Here is an 18,596-nt window from a genome sequence, read left to right as displayed (position 1 = left end):
ATTCATGGGAAGTGCATGCCTAGAACACTGAATACAAAGAAGAATTCCAAGACCACGTCTTGCCTCAGTTTGAGGAGTGCCAACAGATTAGTGATGTGCCATGGTTAGAGGAGGACTGTAGTGTTGCCCTCCTTACTTTTAATTATCCTTGCAGCCTTACTGGATTAATTCTAAAGTATTTTATCTTTTATCCCAGGACACTATGCTTCCCTCACCGTTTTGGTCCACTTAAAGAGTGAGTATAGACAGATAAATGGCCCAAGGATTGGGTCCTGGGACACTTCAGCATTATAGTGAGGTCAAGGAGGAACCAGAAAAGGAGACTACAGAAAGAGTAGTTAGTAAGATAGGAGGAAAACTCGGAATGTGGTGTCACAAAATCAGGTGAAGGAAGTGTCTGGAGGAGGGAGTAATTAACTCAGTGTCGCTGACAGGGCAAGTAAGGTGAAGACTGAGAATTGACCACTGTATTTGATAAGTCATTGATGACCTTCATGAGCAGGTTCAATGAGGTGATGGGTACAAAGACGCTGATAGGAAGGAGTTCAAGAGAGAAAGGGTTTAGGAAAAGGTTCGAAGAGAGGACAGCAGGTATAGACAATGAGTTCAGACAACTTACTTGAGGAGTTTCGCTGCAAAGGAAAGCAAAGAAGTGGGCTGGTAACTGGAAGAGAAGGTTTGGTTTTGAGCATTCTTTTCTGTCATCATAGCTTTGAGTTGGTCAGGCAGCACAAAAGCAGAAATTTGCTTTCAGTTTAGGAATCATTAGCTAAATTGGGGCCTTGGGTCTGGCTTCAGTTAGTGTTTTTGAGAGATTTGCTTGTTTTTTCACTATTACATTTGTTTAAAAAATTATTTTGGTATCTCAGCATACCATTAGAGAATAAAATAACTAGTCCAAAGAGCAGGTTCTTGAAGAAGAAAAATATTTAACTTTAGTTAAGTATTTATCTCCCTAATCTTTACCTGTTATTATTTAACCTAGACTTGGTGTTGCTCTTATGTCTGAACTGGTTATTTCTTTCAATAATGAATTGAAGGACATTTAAAATCTGAATGGAGTCATTCCCCTCTCCCTATTGCAAGCTAGAAATTGAGACTGTGCTGAAGGAAACAGCTCTTCTGGATGCTTAAGCGCAACTTTCTGCTGCCCTATGCTTTTGCCTACATACGGCCAATGCTGTTTTTACCTGCTAGGTTAATACAAATAAAATGACAATCTTAGTATTCCCTCTGGCTTCTCTGCTCCTGGCTTTCCTACATTACCGCCTGTGAGAATAAGCAGGGAGATCTTTTATCTGTAATGTACGATAAGTGATACATATGCAAAACACTGTGTTGACTTTTCTTGATCATAAATTTTTCTTAGTGACTTTACTAGGTGTTCTAATTAGTAACTTCCTTTTCAGAAGAATTACCAGACTAGATAGTTCTCGTAATATATCACTAATTTATGTAGTTATTTAGTTTCCTCATTAACAGCCTTGGTGAGGTTTGTGGTATTATAATAAAATTGGTTTAGATAGAAGCTACATTAAGTTCAAAACGATAGAAATATATATGCCCTTTTCTCCCAACTGGGCTATTACTGAAGTCCCCCTTAAAGAGAACTTAGCAAGGTTTAAACAAAGTTATAAAATGTCTTATCTAATCAGAAAGTAGATATTATTACTATTTGTTATTACCTATATTATATTAAAGATGAGATGAGATATAGTGTGAAAGCTGGAGTCATCATACTGAAGTGTTTGTACCCAACATTTACTTATTAAAGAGTGAGGTGCTAAGAAATGTTTAAAAGTTAACATCTTTCCAATTTCTAGGAAGCTGATTGTTGTCATTGTTCATTTATTTCAGTGCTAAACCAACGGACTTTGACTTCTTAAAAGTTATTGGAAAAGGCAGCTTTGGCAAGGTAAGAGTGTTTTTGTTTTCTCATTCGATAAGTAAGTACTTCAGGAATGCATGCTTTATATATAGAAGGCCACAGAGCTTGTTGGTATGCAGGAGTCGGAGTTAAGAAGCTTTCCTACCTTCAGAGTACTGACAGAATAATTAGGGAGATAAGGCATCTACTCAAATTCTAACATGAATTCGTTTGTTTGACAAGTATTCCATGAGACTTCCTATGTGCCAAGTGTCATTCTGGGCCTTGGTTAGATAATATTGAACAAAACTGACATGGATACTACCTTTGTGATGCTTCCAGTGTTGTGGGGGAAATAGTCAGTTAGAAGTATGCAGTCAGATAAATAATTGCAAATAGTAATGGAACTGTGAAAGAAACAAAGAATAGAGTGAAGTGACAGAGGACAATAGACAGTGGGAGAAAAATCCCTTCTTAGCTAAGTTGGTCAAGGATGGCTTCTTCGAAGAGGTGCTATTTAAGCTGAAGCCAGAAAGACAAAGATGGGCAGCCGTGTAAACAGCAGTTGGGGAAAGAAAGGGCTGTGTAGAGACCCTGCTTCTGATACAGTGAATGTCAGAGAAATCACATAACTTGACAATGTAGCTGTACCAAGGAAGTCAGAAGTGTCATAGATGGAGTAATCAGAAAAATCAAATATATTTGTGTGTGTTTTTTTTTTTTTTTTTAAAGATTTTGTTTTTTCCTTTTTCTCCCCAAAGCCCCCTGGTACATAGTTGTGTATTCTTCGTTGTGGGTTCTTCCAGTTGTGGCATGTGGGACGCTGCCTCAGTGTGGTCTGATGAGCAGTGCCATGTCCGCGCCCAGGATTCGAACTAACGAAACACTGGGCCGCCTGCAGCGGAGCTCGCGAACTTAACCACTCGGCCACGGGGCCAGCCCCTAATATATTTGTGTTTTTTGCATTATACTTCTGTTTGTAATAAAAATAAATATATATGTGTTTAATTATAGTTTGCTGTATTCGTAGCTTTCGGTATCTCTAGTTTGTTTTCTGAGTTCCCTAGATTCTAGAAACTATGACCATGCAATTAAACCCATGTGTGTTTATTAACTCAGCAAATATATATATTGACCACCTGCTACATGCTGGGCTATAGAAAGTTCAAAATGGGCCCTGCTGTCAGAATGCTCATAGTCTGTTGGGATGTTAGAGATAATCTGTCATTAAAAACAAAAAGCATTATCTTTTGGAAACTTCTTGTTTAGCTAGATTCTACCAGGAATTGGTTCTTGCATATAATATAAGATAGAGGGTCACAGTTCATTTTTTTCCCTGTGGGTACCCAACTGATCCCACAAAATTTATTGAAAAGACTATTCTTTCCCCACTGATCTGCAGAGTAACCTTCATCATATATCCAGTGTCCGTATATGCGTGGATCTGCTTCCAGATTTTATGTTTTATAAATCTTTTTCTAGATTTTATGTTTTTCATTAATCTATTTGTCTAACCTTGCACCAATACCACAATGTCTTGAGAAATGTAGCTTGATGTCCAACAAAATAAGTCCTCCCTCCTTGTTCTTCTTCAAGAGGCTATTCTTTGCATATTTATATAAATTTTAGAATTAGCTTGTCAATTTCCACAAGATTTTGTTGGATTTTGATTGAGATTGCATTGAATCTGTAGATAAATTGAGGAGAATTATCTTTACATTATTGAGTCTTCCAATCCTTGACCATGGTATTATATCTCTTTGTTAATTTTGTTCATCTTTAATTTTTCTCAATAATGTTTTATATTGTTCATTTAGAATTTTTACACATCTTAAATTTATTCCTATGTGTTTTGTTTTCTATGCTGTTGAAAACTGGTGTTAATTATTGAAGTTGAATATATGCATTACCTGTAGTACGCTGGTTCTACTCCTACCTAATAAATATCCAACAGAAACACATGCACGTACACACTAGGAAAGGCATGTGCCAGAATGTTCATAGCATCCTTATTCATAAACAGTCTAAATGTCTGTCAACAAAAGAGTGGGTTAAATTGTGTAATGCAGTATTCTGCACAGCAGTAAAAATATGAAAACTGTAGTATGTGCCACAACATGAATGTGTGTTACATAATTTAGAGTGAAAGAAGTCAGACAGAGACAACTTTATCTATGTGATTCTAATTGCATAAAATTCAAAAAAAGGCAGAACTTACCTGTATAATTGCAAGTTGAGATAGTGGTTACCTCTGAGGAAGATGGGGATGAGTAGTTTCTGGAATAGGGCAAAAGGGGGGCCTTAGGCTACTGACAGTGTTTTATTTTTTTGACCTGGATAGTGGTAACATAATGTGTTCATTATGTAACTTACTGAGCTGTGATGATTTCTGAGTTATTCTATATTTATGTTATATTTAATAAAATTTAAAAATCTTGCAAAATGGTTAGAAACCAATCAAGTGCAATAAAACAAAGAAAAGCAGGACACAAAAAGAAGGAAAAGCAAACAAATGCAAATTCACAATGTATTTGAAAAATAAAAAAATATGTATGTAAACTAGGGGCCGGCCCTGTGGCCGAGTGGTTAAGTTTTCGCACTCCGCTTCAGTGGCCCATGACTTCGCCGGTTCGGATCCTGGGTGCAGACATGGCACCGCTCATCAAGCCATGCTGAGGTGGCGTCCCACATGGCACAACTAGAAGGACCCACAACTAAAAATATACAACTATGTACCGGGGGGCTTTGGGGAGAACAAGGAAAAATAAAATCTTTAGGAAAGTATGTATGTAAACTAAAATAAATAATGGCACTCTAACATTTATTCTAAACCCTTCTCCAGTAAGTGGTTCTGGTTCCACTTTCCATTTGTTTCTTGACCGTCTATCTGCCTGTTCTCCAAATCTACCAATCTACTGGAAAAAAATGCCTGCTTGGAGGAAATCAGGACCTCCTAATTGCCACGTTCTCTGAATTATTTTCTCAGAATGTACTTGGAGACGAACCAATCAAAATAGAGAAGGAAATGTCAGGCAGGTGGGAGGTGTTGAGAAAAGGAAGAATATAAGAAAGAAAGAATGTTCAACAGAGTCAAATATTGTAGAGAACAAAAGAATGGGAAATGAGAAAAATTCCAACTGTTGAACACAGGATATTTTCACCCTGAAGATGTTTTGACTCTATCTTTATGAATAACAAACAGTTTTCTAATAGACTTTATATTTTAGAATAGTTTTAGATTTACAGAAAAATTGAGTAAAGAGAAAATACAGAAAGTTCATAGAATTCCCAAACCATCCCTACTCCACACACAGTTTGCCCTGTTATTAACATATTACGTTAGTATGGTTCCCATTGATTAGTTAGTATTGTTCCCATTGATAAACCAATATTGATATATTATTATTCACTAACGTCCATTGTTTACTTAGATTTCCTTAGTTTTTATCTGATGTCCTTTTTCTGCTCCAAGATGTCATCCACAATAGCACATTACATTTAGTACATTTAGTTGTCATGTCTCTTTAAGCTCCTCTTAGCTGTGACAGTTTCTCATACTTGCCTTGTTTTTGAAGACCTTGATGGTTTTGAGAAGTACTGGTTAGGTACATTGTAAGTTGTCCCTCTATTGGAATTTGATGTTTTTCTCATGATTAGACGGGGGTTATAGGTTTTGGTGAGGAAGACCACAGAGGTACTGTTAAGTAAGGCCAACAGTGTCGTTAGTTGCTGTGTCAGATCGTCTCAAAAGGCTTTGGAATGTATCATTTAATAGTTAGACAACTTGTGGAGTATCTTAAATGTCTTAAAATTATTTGCAAAACCTTGAAGGTGTTTGCCTTTTGCTGGAGCCAGATCCTTGGAAGTACGTGCAACCCAGCCCATTATAGAAACTTAGCTGTGCATGGTGCTTCTTCCTCTGAACTCTTCTGAATTTGAAACCTATAAGGGAAACCTAAATGCTAAGACAAAAATGCATTTTGATCACCTAAAAACCATTTCCTTCTCCTTTTTTAATGTGGCTATGAAGTTTATAGCTTCAGTATTTTCTAAGGACACTCTTTAGGACTCAGGGCTGGCGCACGCGCACACATACATGCACAAAGTTCTCAGGCAGTATAGATTTTGGCACTTAAATTTAGTAAAAATCTCAAACATCAGGACATTCAGCAGCAAATAAATGGTGCCTGGCTATTCAAATGATCAACATTCTTTTTTGTTTTATTAAAACATTTAAGGAATAAGCCAGATAGAGAAAGACAATCTCTGTCTGACTCCACTCATAAGGGGAAGATGAACACGTGGACAAAGAGAACAGATTAGTGGTTACGGGGGAGCTGGGGGGTGGCACGAAGGGTGGAGTGGTGTACCTACATGACTGACAAACAATAATGTACAACTGAAATTTCACAAGCTTGTAAACTAGCATAACCTCAATAAAAAATAAAATAAAGAAAAAATAAATTTAAAAAATTAAAAAAAACATTTAAGGAAAAGAGGAATTATAGAAATAAATTCAGTAGTTTTCAGTTTTCAAAACAAAGACATCTTATTATCTGGGTTTCTCGTGGATGTTCTTTTTACAAAATTTAAGTATTGATTTAATGACAAGTGAGTTATTCCTATCAAAATATTGAAATTTCTAACAGTATGCACAATCTTTAACTGCAACAGGTTCTTCTTGCTAAACGGAAATTGGATGGAAAATTTTATGCTGTCAAAGTATTACAGAAAAAAGTAGTTCTCAACAGAAAAGAGGTAAAATAAAATAGCTTTGTTTCTCCTAAACCCGTTTTCTTAGTTAACAGGATTGTTTTCTGGTGTATAATGCAAGTTAATCCTTTACCTTTTTTTTTTTTTTTTTACAGCAAAAACATATTATGGCTGAACGTAATGTGCTCTTGAAAAATGTGAAACATCCGTTTTTGGTTGGATTACATTATTCTTTCCAAACAACTGAAAAGCTTTATTTTGTTCTGGATTTTGTTAATGGAGGGGAGGTAAGTTTTATTAGTTTTCTAACATTGATAATGTTTAGAAAAAATAGAATAAAGTCAAAGTTTTTCTTTCCTTGTAAGTTTTGGAAGGACAGTCCAGCATCAACAGCTATTTGTTGAGTAGCAGTATTTCAGGTGCTGGCTGCTAAGCACAATACAGGATGTGGAGAAGTGGGATGCAAAGCTCTTTTCTTAAACAGCTTATGGTGTAGGTGGAAAGGTTCACAAATGAACCCTGGTATGAAACTACAGCTGTCATGGGTAGTTTTGTCACTGAGCAATATAGCAAGAATAATATACTGAAACATGAGAATAAAACAAGATTTGTAACTTAGATCATTATCATTTCAATAGTGGCAGATAAATATTACTCTGGCCTGTCATTTTCTAAAACGTGCAAACTATTAATCAGATGAGGTGATCCTCTAATAAAGGGTTCTGTGGTGAAGTCAGTTTGGAAAATGTTTCGTTTTGTATCCCCTTGGTGATTAACAGTGTGTTTCTTGGTGATTCACAGTACGTTTCAGCATGTTAAAGACTTTGAGAAGTTCTGCCTTAAACAAAGCCAGGAGTTCTTAAAGGAAATTTCTTTTACCATACAGTCCCCTTTTTTTCATTTGAACCAAATCTATTAATAATATTCCCTAAAACTCTGAATCAGAGGGATGTTGAAATACATTGTGAGAAATGCTGCTATTATGATGATAATTACAGTGATAGCTAACATCTGTCAAGTATACTTATGTGCCCAACACTCTGGCTCTTTGTAGGTGTTATTTTATCTTCCTTTTATATAAGGCAAACAAACTGAGACACAGAGAAAGGGTAACTTGCTCAAGTCGTGTGGTTAGTAAGTGTTGGAACCTGGAATGGAACTCAGGCAGTCTGATTCCAGGAGCTGGGCAGCTGCCCACCCCATGTCCCTCTGCTTCTCAGTCCTCACCTTTCTGATTTGTTTGGTCTCTCACCTGTGAATATCTAAAAATTATTTTAACTGATAAATATTGTCATATCCTTACAAAGAGATCTTCCATCCCCTAATCCCAGAGCAGAGGGAAAGGAAAAGAAGCTTACTGTAGCACACTTAACTATAGAATGAAGGAGCTAAAAGAAATCAATTTCTATTCTGCAAACCTGAAAGACGACCAGATATACCTAGGTTATTTGAGGGGAAGGTCGTATGAAGAATCATTATTCAACCCCCTACATCTAGGACAAAAATGCCTTAAGGCTCCTCAGTGTAAAAGCAAGATTATGTATCACTCAGGCACCCTGATTCAGGGATGTTAGATGACCCCACATTGTTCCCACCTTGAAGGTCGTCATTTTATTTTGTGTGTGTGTGAGTGCTAACATATAGTGAGAATTTATTGAAGGCCTGCCAATTTGTAATTGTTTTACATGCATTATTTCAGTTAAGAGTTGTGATGACAACTCTTTAAGTTAAATACTCTTATGCCCATTTTATAGATAAGGAAACTAAGGCTCAGAGAGGTTAAGTCACTTTGTGACGTTAAGAAAGTATCAGGCCCTGGATTTAACCCAGACATCCCGAATGCAAAGCCCATTCTTAAGTACCACCCCATGTGTTTATTGAAATGTCATGGAGGACATCTAACTGCAGATGATGGGCTCCTTCACGTTTCCTGCTTTATCTGAGCTTTCTTCATGCTGTTTTAGGACTTTGCTTCTGAGCCCTTTTTACACAGTGACTGCTCATAAACTGAGCGGCAAAGGTGTAAAGAGGCGGGCTTGACTTTTGGCTAAGATAGTGGAAAAAAAGAAAATGTAATAAAGTGTTGGAGTGGTTGGATGAGGCGTTGAATGGGGCAATAGATAGAAGAGGAATAGATGAGGAAGAAGGACAGAAAGAGAGGCAGGAGGAGAATTTCATCATGTGCTGCTTCTTGTTATTATTACTATTGTTTCTCCCCAGTGTTCACACTTACATCTTGACCTTGAAATGGTATTTATCTTTGTATTACTACTTCAGATGTGTTTTGGAGCCAGGTAGAGTATAAACAAATAAGTGTTATGATACTGGGCATATAAGCAAGCCCTTTTGAGCCTCAACTTCCTCATTAATTTCCTACCTCAGAATAGTTGTATGGATTAAATGATACAAGCATATAAAGTCCTTAGCTTAGTGCCTTTGGTTTAGTAAGCACTCACTGTTAGTTATTATTAGTGACATGGTCAGATTTTAATTTGGGGTAGTTTTCTTTAGTCGTATTATGTTGGACAGATGTGATCAGGAGATCAATAAACAGAATATCACGGTAGTGTAGACTTCAAATAATAAAAGCAGTGGTAGGAGTAAAAAAGAGGGAGTATTCCAGAAATAATTAAAAGATAAAAACAGAAGAATTGATTCATGGTTGGATGCAGGGGCTGAGGATAAAGGAGCAGTACAGGGGAACCCCAGGTCTGTCCCCATTTATCTGCTCTGTCCGAGTCTGTTATAACTCATCTTCACCATCACCTTGCAGAAGAGGTTAAGAAATTTTTTTGGGCAATCTTTGAAAATCAGAGGAATTAAATGAATTGCACATAAAAAGGGAAGAACCAGGATTTGAACCTAAGTCCGATCAGCTTTAAAACCTGACTCTTTCCCCTGTACTTTGTTGCCGCCTGTGGCTTAGAGGGCTGGCTAGAAAGTGATATTACAGGAGAGAAGACAGCAGCAGTTAAGTGGGTAAGAGAAGACCTCGTTTAGCCAAGTTGAATTTGTTGGCTTGTGAAATATTCAAGAAAGAGCAGCAGGCATCAGGTCTTTGCAGGAGAGGCTCCAAGCAGAGGTCTGGGCTGGGGTTGTCCACATGAGAGACGTCAACATAAGGTGGTGGTTAAAATCCTTGGAATGGATTAGGTTACCTGGGCAGAGTATTCAGAGAAAGAATAACAGTGGGGAAACTGAGGACAGAAACCCTGTTATCCCTGCAGCATAAGGGGCCAGAAAGGAGCAGAGATGGAACTCTCCAAGGTTGAAGGAAACACAAGGAGATATTATTGTCTTAGAAGCCAAGGTCCCTAAAGCAAGGACCTACAGCAGACTTCACCCAGGCAGGTCAGGCAGGTAAGAAATAAGAATTAGGAAGTGTAAGAAATGAACTGGAGAGGCCAGCTGCCACTCAGCTCCAGCTAGTTGCTACCACAGTGAAATTTAGGCCTCATGGTGCAGAGCTTCCCTTTTTTCCTTTTCTTTCATAGGAATCCCAAACTATAAATTTAAAAAAAATTCCCAGTTCTTAAAAGTTACCAATTAATTTAGATTTTTCTAAAAATAGTGTTTGGCTCAAACAGCTTATATCTGTGGGTTGTCTTTGGTCTGCCAGGCACTAGTTTCCAATCAATGAATAGTGGGTTTTTTCCCAAATGAAGGAACAGTCAAAAAAGGTCCAGTAAGATAATGACTGGCAGTGTCAAGATCATTGGTCTTCATCAATAAAGCTTTTCCAGAGCATTTGCCTGGACTGGTGAGGACACTGTCACCTTGAGGGTTGAGGAGTAATGGAAGATGAGTAAGTTAACATGAGTACACACAGACACCTGGTTGAAGGGAGAGAAGGATTGCTAGGTGGGGGACACAGACAAGGGAGAGTTACAGTTCTGTGCTTTGGCACATTTTTATCTCACGTTCAAAGTAACAACAAATCCTATTTTTGTGTTTATAGAATATATTTGTTTCACTTTCTGTGTGAATGATCTTAATGTGCATTTTTTTTTCTCCATTTTACAGCTGTTTTTTCACTTACAAAGAGAACGGTCCTTTCCTGAACAAAGAGCTAGGTTTTATGCTGCTGAAATTGCCAGTGCATTGGGTTACTTGCACTCCATCAAAATAGTGTACAGGTAAATTTTTAAAACATTACTTGCAAATTTGTCTTTTTATTATTTCAGCTGATACTCAGTTTTGCTTTTTTTTTCCTTTTGATTTGATAGAGACTTGAAACCAGAAAATATTCTTTTGGATTCAGTAGTAAGTAGTGTGTTTTAAAAATCTACTAGTTCTCCATTTTTGTTGTTGTTATGCTTAGTGGAAAAAAGTCAGCCTCAAAGACTCCAAACTGTGTGATTCCATTTGTATGGCATTCTCGAAGTGACAGAACCATAGAGATGGATAATGAGATGGAGAACAGATCAGTGGTTACAAGGGGACAGGGACTGAGGGAATAGGGGGGTGCTAAGATAAAGGGACAGCATGAGGGAGTTCCTTTGTTCCTGTGGGATGATGAACACTTCTCTGTCTTGACTGTGGTGGTAGTTACATGAATCTGCATGTTTCTATTGCATAGAACTGCACATACGTATACAAGGACAAATGCATGCATGTAAAAAATAGTGAAAACTTAATAGGGTTGGCAGTCTAGTTAACAGTGTTGTATCAATGTTAGTTTCCTGATTTTGATATTGTACTACAGATTATCACATGTCAGCATTGGGGGAAGCTGGGTGAGGGGTATGTGGAACTCTATGTACTGTTTTTGCAATTTCTTGTGGGTCTATAATTATTTCAAAATAGAATGGTTTTAAAAATTATCAATTTATGTCCATGCATTGTTTTATCCTATGCCCCTATCTTTGTCAGGGACATGTTGTCTTAACAGATTTTGGGCTTTGTAAAGAAGGAATTGCTATTTCTGACACCACAACAACATTTTGTGGGACACCAGAGGTAAGAAATATGTCTTATTTATCATTCATATAATCATGTATAAAATGCAAAAATGAATCACAAATTGCATACACAAAATTTGAAATCAGAAAAGTTGAATAAAAATTGTTTCAGCTTCAAGGCAGCTAAAATATCTGTTAATTATTCTTTCTGAACATTTAAAGTTTATTGATAGTTATTTTTAACTGAGTATGAGATGCCACAGATAACCCAGCAAAGATAAGCTATGCTTATTTGTTTTTAATGTTAAAAGTTTGCCTTAGGGCCTGTCCTGGTGGCACGGCAGTTGAGTTCACACGTTCTGCTTCTTGGCGGCCCGGGGTTCACCAGTTCGGATCCCTGGTGCGGACATGGCACTGCTTGGCGAAAGCTATGCTGTGGTAGGCGTCCCACATAGAAAGTAGAGGAAGATGGGCATGGATGTTAGCTCAGGGCCAGTCTTCCTCAGCAAAAAGAGGAGGATTGGCAGTAGTTAGCTCAGGGCTAATCTTCCTCAAAAACAAACAAAAAAATTACCTTAGACTACTTTAAGCATTTGATTATATTTCTAATCCTTTAAAACAAAAATCACAAAATCAGTGATGAAAATGTCCTAAAATTAATTGTGGTAATATTTGTACAACTCTGTGACTGTATTAACAGCCATTTAATTGTACACTTTAAATGGATAAATTGCATGCTATGTGAATATTGTAATAAAACTATTCTTTTAAAAATATAAGTTAAAGCATATGTGGCAAAATATTAACATTGCCTATATTTAGGTGGAAGATTTATTGTTTTCCATTTTACTTTTCTATTTTTCTGAGTGGCTAAAAAAATATTTTAGAATAAAATTGTGTTTATTTAACAAGAAAATAAAGTAAGGGATGTAGGGGGAGAAAAATCACAAGTCCGAATTTATTAACCAGAACATCCCATTCTCTAGTCTTGTTAGCTTTCTGTTTGAGACAATGGTAAAATCCTTACAATTTATATTAAAGCCTTGTTATTCTCACTTCACACACACACACGTGTTTAGTTTAATAATTTTAAACTGTCCTAATTTTAATGTATTTGTAGTAATCTTAGGTGCCAGGTACTATTTCATCATCGTCATGGAGTAATTGCAAATATCATGAAATAGCAATTATTTGCTTGGAAATGTATTTTTTCTTTCTTTCTCTAATCTAACCCTAGCTTTTGTATATGTTTGTAACCTTTCTGTTTTGGTTTGTGTATGAAGAAACATTTTTTATTGAATATATATTGATTTCATAGTTAACAAAATCTTTCTTAAGTCCTGTAGTTTTTAGAAAGGGAATACAAGTTTTTTCGGTCATTTAAATCTAAATGTGATCAGAAATTATTAAACCCTTTTTATTTATTTTGCCATTTTTTGGATCACACATAAAAGCTTAACAAGAACTTATTTCTTATATATATTTCGTATAGGAAGAGGAAATATAGATTTTGGAATCTAAAATTCAAATTCACCTCTTATATGTGTGAAATTTTGTTAAATTTGAATTTTTTACAAATTAAAATATAAATAGCCATCTAAAGGTTATACAACTTTTCTAAATAATGTTAGAGAATTGCTATTGTAATTCTCAAATAATGCAATTCATTCTTTTTTCTTTCACTTTTAAAAAGAAAAAGAATGAATTACAATTGTCACATTAAGAATTCTTTCTTCAAGAGAAACAGTTTTGAATAATGACCAAAATTAATCTTATGAAAGACTTCTCCAAAATACCTGCTTTACCTGCTTAGTATTACAGATTCTCCATTTGCTACCCTCTTCTCTTTGTCTTAACTGCATCACAGTTTCTGGGAGAAATGCTTGAGTATGTTTATTTTGAAAATTATTCTAGTTGATTCTGAAGAGTTCCACTGCCTATAAACCAGGAGCTGGTATAGGATGAAAATACCCGACCGATTGAAAATCTAGATAATATTTTTAGTGTAATAATAACACCTAAAATTTGTTGAATTTCTCAATTATTTCTAAATTTTGTCTTGAGTTGTTTATGGAGTTGCTCTAATATTTAATCTCTTCTGTAGTACCTTGCACCTGAGGTAATCAGAAAACAGCCCTATGACAATACTGTAGATTGGTGGTGCCTTGGTGCCGTTCTGTATGAAATGCTGTATGGATTGGTATGTACTTCTACTCTTTCATTATTACTCCAATATATTATAATTGATTTGAGTGTTCTCTCTTCTCTCTCTCTCTCTCTCTTAATAATCTTGTGGACACTTAGATAACACTAACAGATCAGGAGTAAGCTGGTTAAATGAATCCAAAACCATGTTAGGGATATGCACAAAAAGAAAAGCTTTTTATTTTGTTACTAGTTTTTTAATATAATTATTTCTCTTTCATACTAATCGCTACTTCAGGTGTTCTCATCCCACTCACATTTTTTAGAAATGGACATCTGCTTGTAACATGGACATTGTTCACTTTCATTCAGTTTACTCCAATCATCTTTCTGCCTAATTTCAAAAAGGTGGAAAGAAAAAAGATTTTTGTATTTATCAGAAAATAATGCCCTTTGGTTTTTGCCTTGTATTTTATTTTTATAGGCCTTAATTAATACATTGGTGTTCCACTTATTCCATCACTGGGATCCTCTGTTCCCTTCACCATGAACACCATGTCTTGAGGATTTCATTGAATAATGATGTATACGATGTATCAGTTTTTATTAGTTGAACACACATAAGGCCAGCCAGAGCTGATAAGCGAGTGAAGTTGTTTTCCTACATTGAGTTAATATCATTCTGGCCAAAAGCAAACAATTTCAATGTTTTAATTAGCTTACATATTCTTATAGGAATAATATATGTTTTTCGCTAAGCTTTTTGAAATCCTTGGAATAATTTCCAGACTGTTTGTGGTCCCATGAGTGTCAGCAGCCTCGTGCTGGCATGACGCCCTCACACCTCCTGCTGCTGCCCCACTGAGCTGGGTACCACGTTAGCTGAGACCTGAGCTGCAGCCTGGGGGTTTTTTTTTTGTTCTGCTTTTTGTTTTGTATTTTACTTTTTCCTGAAAACGGGGAGCTCTCTATGAAATTCAACACATGTACATTTTACAGCATTTGTCTCATGTTGTTAAGTTTGAATGATAGATTCCTGCCATGCCAACACTGCCTCTTCTCTGCCCTTGACCAAGATCCACTTGTAAAAAGATCTAGTTGTCTGGTTATGCTGGTGACTTACAACACCTGGCAGCCACTTTACCTTACGTTCTTTAAGTGCTGGATATTTGCCATCCTGATATTTTCAAACCCTTTGAATTTCTTTAGAGGACTATGAAAGTATAAAATATTATTATTGTATATAAAATGCAGTTGATTCAAAAGGGAACATTTGAAACATAGGCTTCATTAATGACACTTACATTAACTGTTTAAAAATAAAATTAGATTTTAAGAAGTAAAAGTTTTTTCTTTCCTGTAAAAAAGACAGAAAAGTGACAAACCTGTAACTCCCTTAACTTTAAAAGTTATTTTTACTTTAAAACTTATAACTAGATGATTAACTGGCTAATTCTCATGTTGAAGCTGTACCTCAGGTCTTTGGGCTGTGACAATGGAATCTCAATTCTGCAGAGTACACATGTAATGCGGTCACTGCCTTAGGCACTGAGGAAGGAGCACTGTCTTCACATTTCCGTTGCTACTAGAAATCCGTGTTTTAATTAATTTATCCCCAAGTCTCAGCAAATTATTTAATGTTTGATCTGTGTTGGATTTTTGTGTCAAATAATTCTATGATTATGCCTATGATGGGGTTGGTGGTGGTTTTCTCCAAAATAGATACTGTCACAAGTTTTATACTATTTACACCTGTCTGCAAAGTGTTATTGAACAGACTGGCCCTAATTCATTCAATGAACATGTATTAAGGTCTTCAGTGTGCTGGGTTTTAGAATCTCTTCGCATCAAGAGGCAACACTGCAGATGTCCCCACACCCAAAGAGGCCTGTGTATTTGTGCAGTTGTCTGGACCCAGCCTGCTCCCTGTAGATCAAGGCCAAAGCCAACTGTTTTAACCCAAACATTTTGGCATAGGTCAGTTAGCACTAACTTTGTTTTGCTTTTTTTTCTTAGCCTCCTTTTTATTGCCGAGATGTTGCTGAAATGTATGACAATATTCTTCACAAGCCCCTAAATTTGAGGCCAGGAGTGAGCCTCACAGCCTGGTCCATTCTGGAAGAACTTCTAGAAAAGGACAGGCAAAATCGACTCGGTGCCAAAGAAGACTTTGTATGTATATCTTTCCCAGTCCAGCTATATTTAAACTTATTTAAAATTTGAAGAGAAATCCTTGTTTTATGTGATATTTAATGGAATGAATACATCTCTTAAAGAATAGCACCATGAAAAAGAAGCATGCTTGTCTCATCAATTTTCACCAGTTTGTATAAAACTGTATAGTGTTTAAGGCATGTACACATGCATTTTTCCATTTGATCTTCATAACAATTTGATCCTCTTCTCTTCATCCCCCACATCCAGCTTTCATATCCTATTATTTATAAGAATTTTCCCTCCCCTCCCTTTTTAAGAAATGTGTTGTATACATTTTTGGATTACTTAAACTTTTTTGTTTTTTGGTGAGGAAGATTGTTCCAGAACTAACATCCATGCCAGTCTTCCTCTGCTTTGTATGTGGGAGGGCACCACAGCATGACTTGATGACTAGTGTATAGGTCTGCACCTGGGATCCAGATGGCGAACCCTGGGCTGCTGGAGCAGAACTCTCAAACTTAACCACTGTGCCACCAGGCTGGCCCCTGATTACCTAAACTTTTAAATCATTTTACCTAGTAAGAATTTATTAAGTGCCTCCTTACTGCATGAGAAATGCCTTTTGCCTTGAACTAACATTAATAACTTTTTTGTGAGAATTTGGTCACACCCCCTTGAGATAGTTATGGAATCTGCAGGTTTGTTTGGGGTTTTTTTAAGTCAGAGTATTTAAATTGCTAGTGTAGTTACCAAGGTTATAGTGTGTCAGTAAATTCACAAACTGTTGAGGAACATGAACTTTTAAATTTCTTGGAAATTTTGGTGGGCTATTTATCAATCTTGAACTTCAGCTGTGGATAATAAACGTGTTGCTAGTGCCTTTCCCCTCCCACGCTCCCCAGTTCAGCAGGTAGTTCTGTCGTGTTTTCTATCCAGCTTGGATTCCGTAGTCCGTTGTTTCAGTCAGTCTTGCTAATACTTCACACCTCCTTGCCCCTGGGTCCTTTTATGAATTCACTGGCGGAAATCACAACACTGGATGACCGGAATTATCTTCTGGGCTGCTGAACAGTGCTGAAGAAAGTCGCACAGCTGGGCATATTGGAAGCACTGCGGAGTCATGGTCGTTAACCTCCTCTCTGCTCCACCACTGCCTGGCAATGCGCCTGTGTTTCTTTCTCCATCGTACTCTCCTACTCTGTCTTAACTATTTCAGACCCTCTCTTCTAATTTCCAGATTCCTTAGCAGATGCTCTTGCCTTCTGTTTTATAGGGAAGATGGGATCATCAGAGCAGAACTAACTCAGCCTCTCCTATCAGATTTCAGACCTCCGTTCATCTGCTCTGATCATTTCCTTCTTCCCAATGCAGTGGAAAAGGTCAGTTCCTGCCTGTGCACTGGATCTCGACCCCTTGCAGGGAGCCGTGTGCATACTTTTTCTGCACAGATAACTGCTCTTTTCGTTCTGGTTCCTTCCAGTCAGTAATTAAACATTATCAAGTCTCCTGCTTCTTAAATCAAAAAACCCTCAACCCTGCTGTCCTGCACGGCAATAGTCTGTCTTTTTCCCTTTGTAGAGAAACTTGTTAAAAGTTTCTTTATTCATTCTCTCTTTCCCAGTCTCTTCTCAATTTCTGAATTTACCACTAAATAGCTACTAGAATTGCTGAATACTTCTATTCCTCAGCTTGTGTTCTCGGCAGCGTTTAAACTTCAACACTCTTATTTCCTAGGCTTCTACAAGAGCACACACTCGTCTCGTGCTTTCCTTTCTGTATTTCTGGACCCTCTTCCATAATCTCCTGTGAAGCTCCCCTTCTTCATCCAGACTGTTGCCGCTCCTGCGATTGTCCTAAACCCTCTTTTCGTCTGTGCTCTCTTCCTGGACTGTCTCAGTTGCTCCTGTGGCTTCGGTTATCTGTGTATCTTCATCTCACACATTTATATCTTCAGTCCTGACCCCGCTTGTGAACGCTAGACTCATAATATTTGCCTGTTCAATACCACCCCTTGGATTTCTTAAGAGAACTTTAAACACAGCATGTTCAGAATTGAACTCCTGCTTCTTTCCTCTGTGCTCCCTTTCTTATTAAATGACGTCACTGTCCACCTGGTTGTTCAGGTCAGAAATCTGAGTGTTATTCTTGACTCTTCTCTCTTTCTTACTTCCACATTCAACAAACAGCCAGGTCCTGTTGTATTTGCCTCCTACATCTTTCCCATATCCAGATACTTCTCTCTACTCCCACTGCTGCTGCTCTTTTCCTGGCATTGTCATGTTTTGTTTGGCCACGGGAGTAGCTATTTTCCCTTGATTCTTCAGTCCATTCCCCATTACAGTCAGAGTGGTCCTAAAAAAGCAAACCAAAAAACACCACATTTGTGACAGTCCCCTACCTAAAATTTCTTGATGACTTCCCATAACCCTAGAATAAAATCCAAAATTCTTAATGTAGACCCAATATGATACAGCTCTTTTACCTCTTGAGTTTCACTTTGTGTGACAATCCCCATCCTTCCCTATACTGCAGCCATATTGGACTCTCATTTTCTTTTTTTTTTTTCCTTTTTCTCCCCAAAGCCCCCCAGTACACAGCTGTATATTCTTCGTTGTGGGTCCTTCTAGTTGTGGCATGTGGGACGGTTTGATGAGCAGTGCCATGTCCACGCCCAGGATTCGAACCAACAAAACACTGGGCCCCCTGCAGCGGAGCGCGCGAACTTAACCACTTGGCCACGGGGCCAGCCCCGGGACTCTCATTTTCTTGACCAGCCTAACCTCTTTGCTACCTCAGGGCCTTCATAGTCTACC

The 18,596-nt window shown here is 37.3% G+C and overlaps 1 protein-coding gene across 13 annotated transcripts in view; it reads left to right on the top strand.

The window, feature by feature from the left end:
• SGK3 (serum/glucocorticoid regulated kinase family member 3) overlaps positions 1–18,596 on the top strand; it is a 119,486-nt gene that overhangs the window by 93,982 nt on the left and 6,908 nt on the right. For 7 of the 13 annotated variants that reach the window (XM_070222191.1, XM_070222193.1, XM_070222192.1 and 4 more), the window contains 8 exons: positions 1,858–1,915; positions 6,542–6,625; positions 6,736–6,867; positions 10,604–10,716; positions 10,807–10,843; positions 11,453–11,539; positions 13,586–13,681; positions 15,643–15,798. In XM_070222191.1, the coding sequence (XP_070078292.1) occupies positions 1,858–1,915; positions 6,542–6,625; positions 6,736–6,867; positions 10,604–10,716; positions 10,807–10,843; positions 11,453–11,539; positions 13,586–13,681; positions 15,643–15,798 (763 nt within the window). Of the gene's footprint in view, positions 1–196; positions 236–1,857; positions 1,916–6,541; positions 6,626–6,735; positions 6,868–10,603; positions 10,717–10,806; positions 10,844–11,452; positions 11,540–13,585; positions 13,682–15,642; positions 15,799–18,596 lie in introns of all 13 variants that reach the window. The other 6 variants (XM_023648507.2, XM_070222189.1, XM_070222188.1 and 3 more) reach the window with 1 other exon arrangement.

The sequence above is a fragment of the Equus caballus genome, chromosome 9 (genome assembly GCF_041296265.1).
Source record: "Equus caballus isolate H_3958 breed thoroughbred chromosome 9, TB-T2T, whole genome shotgun sequence".
Classification (NCBI taxonomy): Eukaryota; Metazoa; Chordata; class Mammalia; order Perissodactyla; family Equidae; genus Equus; species Equus caballus.
The sequence above is the reverse complement of the archived record's forward strand: the minus strand, read 5'-3'. Positions and strand labels throughout refer to the sequence as shown.